Below are 17,628 nucleotides of genomic sequence, written 5' to 3' on the forward strand. Positions count from 1 at the left end.
ATTGCTTAACTCATGCGTTCAGTATTCTTCAAGCTTTGCACTAGACTTAAACTCTCCAGCCAGCAGCTAACGTTAAATAGATACTACATAAGTTCATCTACATATAACATACTTACTTTCCTGCTGTTACATTGTCTCAACCTTGTTTGTATCGTACCCTTTCCCAGGCGTACAACCTCAACATGTTTGGCAGTAAATACCAGTGGATCATCCCCGGCTGGTACCAGGGCAACTGGTGGGAGCAGGCCAACAGCACCAACTGCACCACCAAGAAGCTGCTCAGAGCCATGGAGGGGTACATCAGTGTGGACTTTGAGCCGCTCAGCGCTCGCCAGATAAAGGGCATCTCAGGCAGGGTGAGTGCCACCTGATGTACTTCAGAAGAATGTTGTTTTCAAAATTCAAATTAAGTGTAAACTTTAACTAAACAAGGAAGACATATCTAATAATGCGAGTACCCCAACTCTACGATATCAAACCTTAATTTTAAGGTTATTTCAGAAAGGCTGGGAGGTTGCCAGATTGTACAGTGTACGTCTTAGCATCCTGAGGTATATAAAGAGATATAACTTCTGTTTATTTAGTCAGAGCAGAGCTTTAGTCATTACTAAAAAGTTGAAGGTATTGTCCTTTTTATTATTGTGCTTAATCATTTTCACATTCTTATCGCTGTAAGTTTTCTTGTGACCCTATATACGGTATAATTTGTGGATACAAAAGACCTATTTCTTCAAATATGCGTCATTATAAACTATAATTCTCAACCAAAATCAATCATGGGATTTATTTTCACACAGTATACCCCCAGCACTGGATTTTTAGCAACTTTGCATCTAAGATTGTGTTAAAATAATCAATTTTACCAACAAAACTACAATAACAAAACAAAAAAAGAGTACATTTGAAAATTCAGACATGTGAAATGAAAGGAAAAAGAAAATATCTTTTGATCTGCTCTCTTTTTTCGCCTCTCGGTCAGACCCCTAAGGAGTATGAGAGGGAGTACAGCCGAGAGCTTCAGCAGAAAGGTGTGGAGGCCAGCAAGTTTCACGGCTTTGCCTACGATGGGATCTGGGTCATCGCTAAAACTTTAACTCGAGTGATGGAACTGCTCCGGGTAAAACAGCGGCAGAACACCTACCACAATTTCACCGTGGACGACCGCGAGGTGGGAAAAATGGTGCTGGACGTCATGAACGAGACCAACTTCTTTGGTGTTACGGTAGGTTATGCATCCGATCGACATGCAAAATAAATAAATGAACATTAAGAAATATGGCACAGTATACATATGCAGATACAGACATTGTTTAAAACCAAGCAGTTAAAACTCCTTAAGACATGTGAGTTTAGCATCTAATTTTAGGGGGAGAAAAGCCATCTATGAATATAATATATATATATTTTTTATATTATAAACACAGTATTGAGTTGGCAAATGTCAGAAGAACACATAAGGACAATAATTACTGATCTGGAATGGTGGAAGTGTGTTTGCAGAGAAGGTTACTTAGCCTTCCTTGTCTTTGTAAGAAGCCTAAAGTGGTGTCATTTGGTGCTGCCGACTCACTCCAATGCTTTCATGATTGATCCTCGTGGCTATGCTAGCTACAGTACAAGCTGTGTGTGGGTTTGAGCGTGTGTGAGTGTGTGTGTGTGGGTGCGCTCACTCTGACTTCCTATTGAGCTGTTAAAGGATATCTCCTGTTCCCCTGTAAAGGCCGCTACATTATTGAGGGTACCACGCTGCTCTTAGCCTCGACAGCCAGTAGGCATGCAGGACGGCACAGTAAGGCAGTATATTCCTCATATTTTTATATAATATTCATTACTGAGTTCACCAATAAATGTAGAAATTACAAGAAAAGATTGACTGTTCTGGAAAATTGTGGAAGTGTTCTATAAATATTCAGCGAAAAAGTATTTGGACGAATTAGACGAACGCCAAGTTGGAGAGTGTGAGAGACATGGATAAAGGTAATAATGATAGAAATAGAGATTCCAATGCATTACTTTATAGCAATAGAACAAAAAGGGAGAGGAAAAAGTCCTTCAGGTCTTGCCTATGTTATTGTGACCTTCTCTCCCTGTCAATATCGACTGCATTGACCGAAGTACTATAATAACCCTGCATTCAGATTGTTAGGAAGGTGTATAGAAGTATGTGCCTCTTAACACCATCAAAAGGTAAAGCTTCATTATAAAGAAAAGCCCTCTTTGTTTTTGTTAATTGAGGTATTTGAACATTGCCTTACATTGCACTTAGAGAAGCAATATACAGTCATTATGAGGTAAGTGGTGTTTGCACAGTGTAATATAGAGTAGAGACACCATCTATGTTTAGATTGGTTCCTATTAGCCTTGCTTTCTCTATGCAATTCTGTCTCATGGGTCGCCGGTTTCCCTTTCACAATAAAAGCCCCAGACATTTACCATACACAGCGTCACTGCTTACCAGAGCATTTTGCTTGGAAAGATAGCAATGATCTTTAGATACTCTACCTGACAAAAGACCATATGTGACAGGGATGGCAAAAAGACAAAGTGTTAAAAACCTTTCTTTCTAGTATAGTTCAGTAAGTTACAAGACCTTCTTATCGATACAATGCCATTAGGTGTTTTACTCTGCCTTTAGCATAGCATTAAGCTCAGGGGTTCTAGTGCTTCTATGGTTGTTTCTCACAGCCAGGCTGCTAGCAGTGGCTGTGTTGCTAATGATGTATAAGTAGATTGATCTTCTTGTTCATATGAAGTCAACTGTGTCGTTAATAGCTCCGACAAATTAACCAAAATTACCACTCGGAAATGCTTCGGTGTTAATGATTAGATGATAACCTACATGAAGTAGTTAGCCACGTGATTCTGCTGTTCTTATAACGCTATATGATTGCTAGGTTTATCCTAATAATATAAAAGTATTGGGAAATGGACATGACAGGAAATGGACAGTAAATCTACACACTTTTGTTATGCCTATTCTCTTTATGATGACATTTTGGATTAAAAACAAGCTGAATATTGTGCATTTGATGAGCAATTATGTTGTTTAAAGATTGCAAAAATAGTTAGAAGCGTTTTTGTAACAAAACATTGAAAATCTGTTGACTATTATAGCTGTTGTTTTGAGGGATTAACTGAAATAAGATCAAAAGTGTTCCCTTTATGCAGCTCACACTTAGCACATAGACATCTCCTCCCACACACAACGAACAAAGACATAGGAAGGCAATTTCCCTTCCACACTGCTTACATCTTTCTGCTTTTTTTGTATTCAGATTTCAAAAGCGGCTATTGCACAACTTGCAAGATGTATTTGTGAATTGCAATTTGACTGGGTTTCCATTCAGACACAACCATGTTCAAGCACCAGTAAAATGGAATATTCCGGCTTGTTATCAGTGCATGTGTGCTTGACCACATGGGATCATCCCCTGACTTGAACCTCGTGTCTTTCCCAATGTCACGATTTCACGCCGTGTGTTTTCTGTGTAAACACACGGTCTCAGGGGACCAAACCGTGTCCATTCTGCGCTGATCTCCGTCCTGCTGCTGAATCTGTGCAGAGAGGCAGCTGCAGCAGCAGGAGAGTGATCACGGAGGGCTCCACATTATTGATCTGGCTGCTGTCAGGGCCGTAGAGAAGAAGGCTGACATTAGCTGAGAGAGACTTTCAGGGCAAAGAGAGTGCAGATGGCTGCTAGTAAATACACAGGATGATGTTCGTTGGAATTCACCAGGGAGGGTTGCATGAGAAGCACGTTGTGATTTGAGAGGACAAATGTGTGGGTATATGTTTGTTTTGCTGTGTTTTAAAAAAAGAAGAGCTAAGGTCAGTGGCCATCGTGTATGCATCAATGTCTTTCTTGGTAATTGTAGAACCTCAGACTGAGGTAAAAAAGAGTGCGTTTTTTCCCTGTTAATGTATGTTTATGTGTGCATCACAGTTACTTTCTCTTCAAATGTGTTTCCACTTTAAACCCTGAAAGCCTGCGGGATGTCACACCTGCAGCCCACAGACTGACATCTCACTTGACCCCAGCAAAGCTGTCACTGACAGTACTCCATCATCCACAGACAGAGTGATACCTGCCCGCCTCCACAGTCTCACCCCAGAAACACACACACACACATGCAGGCTTAGACTGAGCGATTGCTCCATCAGCCAGCATTGAGATTCAGGTCTGAACTTCCTTTGAATGCTAGACGATGAACTTGTGCCTGGGTCAATAGACTCCAGTGAGGTTGCCTAAGCTGCAGAGGAGCATAATACCTTGTGAAAAGGCCTTGCAGTAGGTCCTCTGAATATTGGTCAAAGGAGGTTCCAATTAACCACGTCAAAGGTAGTGCCTCTGCATATGTTTGATATACTTTGCATATTCTCTAAACCTTTTATGGACCCGAGAGAACAAATTGGCGGCTGTTTAAAATAGCTTCACTTTTGCTGATGTGAAAGGCAATTACAGTGGCAATGTTATTGCACAGCAAAAGCATGATTGTGCGGCTACTCTAGAAACCTAGATCCATACATTTACAGTCATTACGGGTTCAAGTCAAGTTCCTCTATTTTAAAACCCACATTGTCTGAACCTGTTTAGACACCACAGTCATTAGGAATTACATCCGTATATAATGAGCTGAACCAAGGCGCACTGTCCTACTTAAAATACAGAATAACTGCATCGCTTACTGAAGGAAAAAAGCCGTATGTGTCTAAAAGACTGCTACTGTGGTGTGACGTTGTTAGCAGAGTATCGCGGTACATCACCGGGGTAAAGGCAACACTAGAGAACCAGGGTCTCAGGAGTAGCACACACACACACACACACACACACACACACACACACACACACACACACACACACACACACACACACACACACACACACACACACACACATACACACACACACACACACGCACATCATCAGGGAAACGTGCACTTGCATGAGCAAAATGTGACAACCTATTAAGTGCGTACACATTAACATGCTTGCACGCGCACACTCTGACAAACTTCAAAGACGCCACACAAAGACTGCGATTCAAACGGAGGGGTGGGATCGTGCTCTGCTACTTCAAAGCTTGCCATCTTTTTGAGGAAAAATTGGCTCTCCAGCTTCCTTCCCCATATTCCCCCCTCAGCTGTCTTTTAATCAGCCAATGCAAATGCTCTCCCTCTCTGTCGCTCTCTGTCTATCTTATCCGTCTACCTATCTATATTTCAACCTATCTAAATGCCTCCCTATCTATCTGTCCATCTGTCTTCCTATCCAGCTGTTTTCTTACTGTCTATCTGTCGTCTCTCTGCCTGCCTGTCTCGCTCTCTGCTCTCACCTGTTTTGTTAGCCAGGCAGTAATATGCAAACCCGGTTAAATGTGTAATTAAGGAGCCCTGTAAGCAGATGGTGGGCTGAATTAATTGAACAGTCTTGGTAGATGAATAGGGAGACAGAGAGATAAAGAGACAGAGGGAGGGAGAAAATATGATAAAGGAGAGAAAGAATGAGCATACATGGAACAGATAAGGTGACTGAAGCCAAATAGTTGAATTGCTTTTGTCTACCCTGTCTGCGTTCGCCAGACGCCGCCTGGCTTGGGATTGCTTCTCTTGTGTCTGTAGATTTTAAAACAAACACTTGAATTGGTATTTTTTTTAGGGCTGTTGTTTGACCGCAAACGCTTTTATGGCCAGCTGTGAATATTGATGAAAAAAAAATGTAGAATAAAATCTGACATGTAGCTAATTTCACTGACCAATCCACTGCCAAGATTCCTACCTTTTTTTATGTGAGCAAAGAAGGTGAAGGGAGCCTGTCTGACCTGATGTTGTTCAAAATATATTAGCAAATTAATCGGGCCGAAGATAATTTAGTCTACCTCTATAAATAGATCAATTTTGAACACTTCTAATCAAATGAGATGCTGTTTGTGTGGGAGCCATGACTGATCTTTGCCTGCTTACACTCTACTGTAGTACCCTGAATGCACCGTGCATACATTTAGTACAACTAATCTTATGCTTCTTCAGCATGATAGAATGTTTTTCAAACTTTAAATATGTGCGCTATATCTGTTTACAATGTTCTATGTTTTATTGAAGGTATCTATAATTGATATATCTTTTCCTTTTTAGGGCCAAGTCATGTTTCGGAACGGAGAGAGAATGGGCACAATAAAATTCAACCAGTTTCAAGGTATGTCTCACACTACTCCTCAGATTAGTCTCGATGTTCTCTTCAGTCATTTGAGAACTCATTTTGATATCTCATATTGATATCTGTCACACATCCAGACATCCACACTTGCTCTTGATAAGTGCTACAGTTAGATTTCATCCTAAATAAAACATTCATTTGTTTAAGACATTTTGCATGGTTAGCATAGCTTTAAAAAAAACAACACACAAATAAACCAAAAGGCTGCTATGGTTGATACACTGATACTGATAATGGACCAATAGAGCAATGAAAAGCATGCAGCAGAGTCATGCACTAAACACGGGGAAGGGAGGCTAAATGATTTGGAGTCTGAAGCTTTGTTCTCACATTTATCTCATTAGTTGCTTTTCTTTAGAGGGTTATTCGCATTGCTGCAAGGGTTGTTTGTCAGTAAAACCTCAAATGTTTTAGACGTTAGATGTCTTTTGGGATCAGAGTCTCATCAAGCATCTCCATGGAGTTGCATGTCTTCTCTATGGAGTTACGTGTGTCCTCTGTGTCTGTGTGGGTGCATGTTGGGTGAATCTAAAAGTGCAAGGCCCATGGGGTTTCACTGTGCTTGATCTCGGGGAAATATATATGTGGACTGTCAAGGTTTGTAAATAAAAACATGGCTCAGTACTCTCTGTCCTCACAGCATCACCCTGAGGTTGGTTTTGAGCCAGCATGTCTTGCTGAGTGGGAAAATAACCCAGAGATTGCATCTGTATGCAGGGGATTCCCAGCTCCCAGGCTCACCCGATTGTATGTAACCTCTGCATGAAGCTGTACGGTCCTTTCTGCCTAACCATCTTATCTCCTCCACTGCAGAGGGACTCCATCCCTCTGGCTGCATACATCACACTGTGTGCGTGTGCGTGTGCGTGTGCGTGTGTGTGTGTGTGTGTGTGTGTGTGTGTGTGTGTGTGGGTGTGGGTGTGTGTGTTTGTGTGTGGGTGTGTGTATGTGTGTGTGTGTGAGAGAGAGAGAGGGCAGTATAGTGCTTATAGAACTGCTTTAATGCAACTGACTGCATATATGCTGATGCTTTTACAGCCCACATATTTATAGTCATTTAAATATTGTGTGTTCAACATAAGACATAAGGAATAAAATGTATGAATAATTCTGTAGTGTGAAAGTAGGAGTTTGTATTGTTGGCTGGACATGTTGCCTAGTATAGTGAAGACGAGAAGTTACAAAAACAGAAATGAACCACCAGGGTAGTGGGTGGTGAGTGAGACAGACACTGTGTCCCACTTCCATATGAGTTAGCAATTGTACACTATACTTTATACTATTAAACATCCTGTTTTTGCAGTAAATATACAAGTGTTCTTTACTGCCTTGTACTAACAGAACTGACATTAATCAAACAGTTAGTGGAAGAACAGAATCAACCTTTCCAGTTTTTCAAAGACTGCTCAACTTTTTTTTTTTGAAGTCATCCCCTCAAGCTCAACACTCTACTATTAAATTCATTTTTTCCGCAGCTGTGAGTAGCAATTCTCTTCAGTTGTGAAATGCATCATTGGACAAGAATGTTCATCAACGGTAGCTCAAAAAATCAATCATCCAAAGTGTTCTTTGTGATTTTGTGAAATATTTGAATTGTGATAGACGCTTGAGACTGAAAACCTGCTCATGTGCTATTAAACTGAGACACAGCTGTAGACGGTTGGATTTGAGCAGCCATCAGAGATACGTTGGGTCCAACTGACACACAGTAGGTGCGTGACCCTCCTTTTTTTACCTGTAGGTCACCTGTAGTAATGAAACAAAACAGCAGGAGTGTGCTTGTGTGAGAGAACGACATAGAGTGAGTCATAGCCACACTTTGATTTACTAATTTGTGAGACACACTTACATCTTTCAATCTTTAGTTTCTCTTCCTCCTCTCCCTTGAACAGGCTTCTCACCAACGCACACTTTCCTCAACTAAATCCTCCCCTTCGTGACAGCTATCGCTCACTATCTAGCACCACCCCTCCTTAACCTCCTCTTCATCACTTCTTCCTCACTTGTCAGGTAGGGTGAATTTGTCACCCTTTTGACACACACAGAGCCTGAGCTGGATGGAGAGGAGAGGAGGGACAGCCCAAGCTTGAATATTTCAAAAGGCAGTGATCCTCAACATGACCCTATCATCTGTCCTCAGCCTCTGATCCTCCATTTCACCCTGTCAGGCGTTCTTAGTCAGGGCCTCCATGGCTCTTTATCCCCACTGTCTCTCATGGGGATGAGAGATAACTCGCTACCAGAGGTCTTGATCTCAGCCGCAGTCCCACTGAGTACATATTCTAAATCAATGCACTACCAGGCGCAGGATAAGGAAACCTGGCATTTTTCATTCTGTAAAAGAGGAGAATTTCAATTATATATTTGTCAATAAGGTTTGGTTGTGATATGTGTACATGAAATAATATTTAGATATAAATGATAGGATTTACTATCTCCAACACCCCTCAAGTAAGAATTAATAAACTATTTTTTCTGTCATTTTCTGCAGGAAGTTCAAATAGCAACATCCTCTCTGCTGTCAGTTTCCCTGCAAGCAGTATTCTTCTCACAGCTTTTTCAATTTAAATAGCTCACAAGAATGTCATTGAACTCTACCACCAATGTCTTTAAATGAAGCAGCTAATTATTTCCATGTTAGAATTCTACAGACCTGACATGAAGCATAATAATATGAACTTGATCAAAGGCAAGCTAATGTGAGCCGCATAGAGGAAAGAAATGAATTCAATCACATTTACAAACACTTCTGCGTATGGACGGGTCAGAATGTGGTGAGAAAGGGTATCTGGCTTTCAGAGTTATACTATGAATGAGGTCTGGGAATCACCACCTTGACATATGAGCTTTTAAACCAGCATGTGTTTCTGCTCCAGACAGTTATCAAACAGCAGATGCATCAGTGTCAACAAAACAACAATCACAACAACAACAACAACAACCTATCAAGGCATTGACTAAATAAGTTCACTCCAGTACTGTGAAGAAGTTCTTAAATACTGGTTTTTAAATACTGGTTTATACCTTGAGTTGTTACATTTATTGTATACTTTTACCCTTCCTTTGCAGAGTGATATATTGTAATTCGCTCCACGTGCAGGATAAGACTTTAAAACCTACCTTGCATATAAAAATTACAATCCATTTTCACGCTGTAAATCTTCTTCATGATCATATTAAAAAAGTTTAAATTGGCTCCACCATAGCCAGCTACATTATTAAGTCCCTTTCATTAAAATCCAGTAAAATTAAACTATTATTATACATTGATAGAAACCGAGTAGTTTGTGAGGTTCTTCTTTACAGTCAGACAGTGTTCAGTATTCATTCTTTAGTTTTTCTGTGTTGTCCTGCAAAGATTGTGTCTGTTGTCTTGTAATAAAGGAATTTAAACTAACAAGGACAATGGGAAAGGCTGGTAATAAACGGTGTTTTCTTTACTGTCAACAAATCCCATTAAAAATTGAATCCAAAGAATGCATCAGATAATGCTTTCCCGTCCTGGTTGTGGCATTCAGCATCAAGCCCTTTTATTCCAATAGAAGATGTACATCGTTGAAGATGGTTCACAAAAAATATATTTCAATTTGGATAAACAGGTTTTCTAAAATATTTCTCAAACAGGAATTGAGTTTGTCCATTAGGGAGGATTTTGTTGTTTTTACAAGATCTACTGCAAGTAAAATTTAAAGAGTAGGATGCAGCCAAACCTATTCTTAAAACATTTAGTCATGAGTATGTCATGTTAGGAAATAGTCCCACATGCAGTTAAAAATGCCACTTATTTGACAGATATTGAATGTGTCTAAAAGTCATGAAATGTCTTAGCAAGGGCAGAGCTAAAGGTTGAGTTTAACAGGCCCAATGCAGCCATCGATAGGCCCTGTGGGGATAGAGTGCCAGAATAGTATTTTAGCATCTCAAAGGAGGAGTGCTGATACACAATCCCCTCTGCTGTTTAGATCCTAACAAAGGACGTGGTCAAGGGAAACACGGTTATTGATCTTCGTTCAGCACTGAGGGTTTAAAACACACAGGTCCTGATTGTGTATGCACATAAAATATACACATCTGGAATAGTCACACAGGCAGTAGCCTGTCATGCCTAACATTTTAGCTAATGTTGTGTCGCAAGAATTGGAGGGGATTCACAGAGAGGCGGGGGGAACGTGGTGCCCTGTGATGCTGCAATAGCCGATGGTATCTGTCATTTTCCTCGTCAAGGACAATGCTGCTGAGGAGTTTAGTGGATCTGTAACAGTGATAACAAAGAGAAGCAGAGATTTGTGCGTGCAGACCAGAAGAAATTGCCAGTTGTATAGAGGTTACAAAAAAAAGAATCTGAATAATCAGTCTCCCTTCCCATCCTCTTCTTCTCTGGTTGCACACTTTAGGTGAGTAATCTTTATGAGGGAAGGAGCGTGAAGGCCCAGGCTTGTCTGGCAAGGTCAAGCTTCCTTCAATATTACACCTGAGGGACTTATCATTGTTTCTTAAAGAGAAAACACTAAATCCTGAAATATTGGAGTTTGAGCTGATCTCCACTGAGACAGTGGTGCTTGCAGGTTGCAAAGTACTGCAGAGTAAAATCCTATATCTAGAACATGTTCAAATCAGTATATATTGCAATATAAATACAGACTTCTGATTGCATGTATGCATTGTTTCCTTCTGTACGAGTTGGATATTTTTCCGTAGTGTGCATTTTCATTTTATATGTTAGCTTGTTTCGATGATTTCGAGTCTTTATTGCCCTTAAGATGTCCTTGAGGTAAAATAAACTGATTATTAAGGCTGTAAAAAAACAGGAAGACCATTTCCCTTCCATAATAAGCTTTATCTGCAAGATAGAAAATAATAATTGATAGTTTGTTATATTACTAATGGGTTTTGGAATATGTGCCTGATATTTGAAGCTTTATTTGAACACCATGCCAGATGGTTCTGCTTAAAGGGGCTAGTCTTTACTGTATGTCCAATATGATATAGATTATAGGTTATATTTTCTTCAACAGGGTCACTGGTTCTACATTTATGAACTCCACTTCGTGAACGATGTTTTCTGTCTTTTCATTATTAAATAGGACACCTGAAAGATTTCACATGACTTGTATCAAAGGCAGTTTTGATTGCTTTGAATGCATAATATCAGTCAGAAGCATAACAGAGAAGAGGTTCGCACAGTCACAAAACATGTATTTTTTCTAATGTCTACAAATCTCTCTTTTTTCTTTGTTTACAGAGGGCAGGGAGGTGAAGGTGGGAGAGTACAATGCCATTGCTGATGTGCTGGACCTCATCAACAACTCCATTAGGTTCCAAGGTATGAAGAAGGCTGGATATCTGTGTGTTTGTGTGTGACTCAGGGTAAAAAAACTCACGGAAAAGAAAAAACTGTGTCCTGATGCATCTAATGTGTGTTGTTATATATGTTAAAGGCCAATCACTTACCACTTAATCTGTCATTCACCTCCAGCAAACACACTCAGACACACTCCGAAACGACCACCACTCAGTGTAGGACTCAATTCTCTCCTTCACCACTCTCAACTGTCATCCTGCAGCTAAATTATTTACTCATCCATTTTTCAGCCATCCCGCGTTTACTTGTGTTGACATACTTTATAATTTGTTCAATCCCCCTGGCTATTCCCTCCCATCACGACTCTCCTACTTCTCCTTCTTCACGTCCACATAAAGAAACTCTAGGACAATAACATCTGAGATGCTTGTTTCCACTTCCCTGACCACAGTAAGTGGAGCTGTGTAAGATGATGCCAGGGCAATCGATTGGCACACTGGTGGGAGAAAAATAGAGCAGAAGATAAGAAAGTGCAGCGTCTAACCACAATAACTTGACTGTGGTGCATTGAGATACATGCACTCAACTGGGAGAAACCGAGCAAATTGCTCTCAAATAACTGGATGTCTGCTCCATTGACACTTTTCTGTGGTTGAAGAGAAACAATTTGAAGGTGGCAGGTCTTAAATTGTCAAAGTGAAGAGAAACCTAACTGGAAAAAGTCACAAAATGTCTATAAAACATCCGTTGTACAAATACTCTGGAATTGTAGACATGATAATATACCATGAAACATCTGAGCTGATTTAGACATTTTGAAGGATGGCCTTCTTATTTTAATCCCTCCTTTTCCTCTTAGGCGTGGAGCCTCCGAAAGATCGTACATTTGTGCGTCTGCAGCGCCGCCACATCAACGTGCCCCTGTACAGCATCCTGTCCACCATCACCATACTGGGCATGCTCATGGCGGGGGCCTTCCTGTTCTTCAACATCAAGAACCGCAACCACAGGTGAGCAATCGGCATTGATGAAGCACAGCTTTGTGAGTAGGAGGATGGAGGTAGGAGGGGGGAGGGGTACGATGAAGGCTAGCTTGTGAGGGTGAAATAGATAAAAGTACAGTGCAGCTGGAAGGTAATCGAGGGGAGAAAGAAAAAGGAGAGATTTAATGGTAATAAAGTGAAATAATGATGATTAACCTTAAACTGTCTGCAGGCCCATTATCATTTCACATTTCACTCTCCTCCACTGATAAATTCTGTTTCCATCTATCCTGATATAATCTTCTCTTTCAGACTAATCAAGATGTCCAGTCCCTACATGAACAACCTGATCATCCTCGGAGGAATGCTCTCCTACGCCTCCATCTTCCTGTTTGGCCTGGATGGAGGTTTCGTCTCTGACAAAGAGTTCGAGACCCTCTGCACTGTGAGTTCTCTCGACGCTTTTTACTAATACATAAATGAAGGGTTGACTCTCCGTAAGTGAAAACTGATTGAATCCCCCCCGCTCTCTCGCTATATGGGACACATTCATTGTCTCCCCCCAGGTAGCAGTACTATGTGACTATGTAGAAGCTGGATTAATTAAAGAGTTTTGATTACAGGGATAAGCAGTTTCCACTGAGATACCAGTCCCCCCCCCCAACACACAGAGTAACACACTCACCAGCGTGATGTTAGGCAGGGCACGTCTCCAGCTGCCACCACCTGGCTGAAGCTTTGTTGCAGAGCCAAAACAGAGTGTGTCACTTCAGACGGGTTCTGCAGCAGAGGACCACAAAGGTTGATCCATTCACCACCAATCAATACGTGCTGGTCTCCTTGAGAATAGATGGTGTAATTGTTTTTTGCTGTCTTCTTTACTCAGAGCACTGTTCCCACTTGGCTTTATTATTTATTTAGAGAATGGCAGGTGAAGAGAGCCAGGTGTAAATGTGTAAAAGTATGTGTGGTGCAGAAGGAGCTCACACAAATAGTTATTCACACTAAAACAAACACGTACACATGCAGCAGTCAAACACACCCAGTATACAGACACATGCTGTAGCTATTTTAGGAGTTCAAACACTTTATTCCAATTCTAAGCTTTGAAAACACGTCAGCAGTGTCCCTCGTGCTAAAGCAGTAAAAGTTCTACATTTTGTTTGTCATTAAGATGAAATGCTCTCAGGAGTGTGACAGCTTCCATGGTCCAGGACGCTCTCCCACAGCTCTACACCGGGAAAATAAATCTGGACAGCTTCTTATTTTTAGAATGCTTTAGAATGCTATTTTGAATGAACTTCTTCAGAAAATTGCAAATACCTGTCAGATCAGATGTTGTTTTAAGTTTTTGTCACCACTTTAAGATGTGGCACGACTATGTGTGTTTCTGCTGTTCTTATAGGTGCGGACATGGATCCTCATCGTCGGATACACAACAGCTTTTGGCGCCATGTTTGCAAAGACGTGGAGGGTGCACGCCATCTTCAAGAATGTGAAGATGAAGAAGAAGGTATTGAATAATATAATATTCTTCATGATAAATATTTGAGAGGAATTTAGAGACATTTTTTTTTGGCCGTAAGATTTGATTTCATTATGTTTGAGTTTAAATCACGACAAAGATTGCATAAATATTCAAACTTTTATAAAAAATACGCTTCTTTGATAACTTTTTTTTTCCCGAACTAGCTTTGATGCTACTACATTACATGTAAATGCTGAAAGAATCTCGATCCGAACCATTAATACTTAGTTTATACATCTGTTGGAAAGGATAACTACTTGGTCATATAACACGTAGACCTGACAGTATCTAGAAAGCTTCACATGTCTTATGAAAGCCAAACACTGCTGTGTGGGTGCGCTTATGTTCACACTTGTGCTTTTAACAAACGTTGTGAAGGACTGGCAGCCGCTGGCACCTGCTATTAGAATCTTCTCTGTGAAAAAAAAATTGATTCAGAAATACAAATGGCTTTTTAAACATCTGACAAAATCTGTTTCACTGGCCTATATATAACCAGTGTGGAGCTAACTGATTGTTGTAACAGTGCTTGGCCTTTTTATATTTATAGATCTAGCTCTCCCTCTCTCTCCCTCCCTCTTTGTCTCTCTTCCTTTCTCTCTCAAACCTTCTTGCATGTTAGAGGAAGTGTGGGTGGCCTGCCAGAGAGAGAGAGAGAGAGAGAGCAGGAAGAGAGGAAGGAAAGCAGGGTGGAGGGATGCGGGGAAGTAATGGCAGAAGGGAGGGGTGGGGAGACAGACGGAGGAAGGCAAAGCAGGGCAGAACAAGGGACAAGATAAACAATGTGACACAAATGGCAGAGAAAGTAGGTTGAACACTGTAAAAAGTAAAAGGAGGAAGTTGGAAAAAGAGGGCAAAGGATATATGGAGGTAAAACTAATCTCGATAATAGGTTAAAAGACAAGGAATCAAGACAATTCAGCAGTCTGGGGAACCCACGATCACCATATATTTATTGTTTTTTTTCCTGTTTCCGAATTAAAGACACATTAGACCTGGCCTTTATTTATTTTTTAATGTACAGTTATGCTTCTCCCAGCCCAGTAACTTAGTCCTTATCCTTCATTTAGACAATAACCTCTGCTCAGTTCCCACTCTCCCCACCCTTTCCCCCTTCTAACAGAGACAAAACCAATGTTTCTCCAGAAGCAGTATTTACCCTACTGCACACTTCAGCCTTTAAACCTCAAGATGCATTCTCTGTTGGTTCATGGCCCGGGTCTGTTTGCAGGACATACACACACACGCATCGCATTTCCTCCACACTGATGGAGTGCAGGTGCTTTGGCTTCAGTGGAGTGATTGTTGCTGTTTGTGCCCTGAAATCTCTGTCAACCGCTGTCAGGGGAGGGGGAAAAAACACAAGTGTTAGCCATATTTTTCTCCCAACATAGGGGCTGCAACTGCATCCCTCACTGCCTCCCCCGGCCTTCCCCTCCACCTTTTTTCCCCGTGCGCTAGGAGAGCACAGATTGTAAATCAGGGCTGTGTTCGATAAGGGTTCCACTCGGCGGTCTGCGGCCGGCACTCCTTCACTTCTTAAAGAGCTCAGTGCCGAAGACAGTGTTGGGGGGGGGGGGGGGGCTGTCAATCAATGTTCTCCCTCTACAAATACACACAAACACACACCACAGACACAGTAAAACTTACTCACTTTCAAAACCGAACCGTTACCCTCAGGCCTCTGCAGCAGCTATTTGTCGGTCTGCCTATCTCTGTAATTTACTGAGTACTCCTTAGTGACATGTTGCTGAGTTTACACACACAGACAGACATAGGTCAAAGCTGAACAGACACACCAAATAGCTTTTTTTATTTTGTTTCTCAACTTGTTATAACTTACAGGATAATATAGATGAAGTAAAGCCTGAACATGGATTCATGACCCTGAAAATCGTACCCATAACTTAAGGTAACGTTTCCACTCATTTGGTCTTTTCTGGATCAAAGTCATCACTACACATTAAGACGTTCAAACCCCACTGATATGACTGAGTGCTACATAGGAAAAGAAAACAGTTGCTAACACTTTAGCTCATTTAGAGTCATTAGGTAGTTTGTCTAGCACACTCAGTTGGCAAAGTATCATCTCAGAGTTGAGCAGATGGTGTTCCAAAGCTTTTTTTTTTCATCCCTTAAATATCACACATCTTGCATGTCTTTGTTACAACTTTTTACTTGTTAGAATATTATAATATTAGTATTATCAGCCAGACTTGACTTGAAGTACTTCCAAATAAACAGGATTTTTTTATTGGTGTCCATCTTGGCGCAGAATATTTTGTGGTTGGCCTGAAGCAGCCATTCGTCCTGCTCCGCTTCTGACCTCATCTAAATTATCCGGAAACATTGCAGTATTTCTCCCAGAAATATCCCTCGCCTTGCTCTGCCAGTATTTGTTCAACACCATCAAAAGACACCACATCAAAGAACAAGCCCCCTATGCATCTCATCCTGAGCACACCAGCGGATGGAGTCCTGTGTGAGACCACAGTGTTGCATCTAGGCTATGTGATACTCTCCAAACACGGCCCAGCCTGTGTTCCCTGACCTTTCCTTTCATCTGCCGTTCCAGACAGTCAAACACTATTAAAAATAAAGATCACAAACAGGTCATGGCTTTCATCCCTCCAAAGTTCACGGTACAAAAGAAAAGCTTTAGTGGTAAACGGTGTTGGCTCGTTTGGTGGATCCTTCCGTGTTATATGGCCACAAGGTAACAAACATATTACTTTCTGGTGGCATAGTATTGACACACTGAATGCTTTCCAGGGGTTCTTAGTCCTTGGTTAACATGTAACACAGTGTTAAAGAGCTTCATCATCAAAATTCTAAACCGGTTTGTGGTCTTTAGGACATTCACTTTGGCTGGTTTCCCATCCTTGTAGGTGGTTAATTGCAGATAAACACATTGTAATCAGTCCCTGATTAGATGTTGGGATGAAACCAGCGGGGCTCTGGGTCCTGAGATGGGATGAGAATCACATAATTACACTGGTCAATAAGAAATGTTGTTTGAAATGGCTCAACAAACACATGCAATTACTAACACTAGCAGGTGTTTGCTGTTGGGCTAATGCAAGCATCTTATCTCCCCCCCTCCCCTCCAGATCATAAAGGACCAGAAGTTGTTGATCATCGTTGGCGGGATGCTGCTCATCGACTTATGCATCCTCATTTGCTGGCAGATTGTGGACCCGCTTAAGAGGACTGTGGAGGAGTACAGCTTGGAGGTCAGTGTATTTTTCACATCCCATTTAAACTTGCGCTTGATTGCAGTTTTGTTTATGTTGATACATGACTTTCCCCAGCTGGGAGATCCCCGGTGACACCAATTCTTGCTGAAAAAGCCTGTGTTTAGAGTTTAGGCAAACAAAATGTCCGCCTTGGGCTGTATCGCGAGCATCTTTGTTGTGCTTGTTATTTTTGGGTCAGGATGTGAGCCATGGCTGCCTCCTGAGCTCATCCCATGGCCGGACATTTGCCAGCTTGGATGTCAGACTTTGGCAAGACCAGCTGGAAAAGAGGCACTTGGCATCACTCTCTCCTTGCTGGAGAGGTGGCATGGTGCAGATTAGAAATGAACTCGGCTTTCCTGTG

The 17,628-nt window shown here is 41.3% G+C and overlaps 1 protein-coding gene across 1 annotated transcript in view; it reads left to right on the top strand.

The window, feature by feature from the left end:
- The window catches only part of gabbr2 (gamma-aminobutyric acid (GABA) B receptor, 2), a 150,095-nt gene that overhangs the window by 89,277 nt on the left and 43,190 nt on the right, over nt 1-17,628 (top strand). Inside the window, exons 6-13 of the mRNA XM_063898557.1 lie at nt 168-356; nt 980-1,222; nt 6,134-6,194; nt 11,458-11,538; nt 12,377-12,527; nt 12,813-12,945; nt 13,906-14,013; nt 17,139-17,261. Coding sequence (XP_063754627.1) covers nt 168-356; nt 980-1,222; nt 6,134-6,194; nt 11,458-11,538; nt 12,377-12,527; nt 12,813-12,945; nt 13,906-14,013; nt 17,139-17,261 — 1,089 coding nt within the window. The remainder of the gene's footprint in view (nt 1-167; nt 357-979; nt 1,223-6,133; nt 6,195-11,457; nt 11,539-12,376; nt 12,528-12,812; nt 12,946-13,905; nt 14,014-17,138; nt 17,262-17,628) is intronic.

This window comes from Eleginops maclovinus, chromosome 13 (genome assembly GCF_036324505.1).
Source record: "Eleginops maclovinus isolate JMC-PN-2008 ecotype Puerto Natales chromosome 13, JC_Emac_rtc_rv5, whole genome shotgun sequence".
NCBI lineage: Eukaryota > Metazoa > Chordata > Actinopteri > Perciformes > Eleginopidae > Eleginops > Eleginops maclovinus.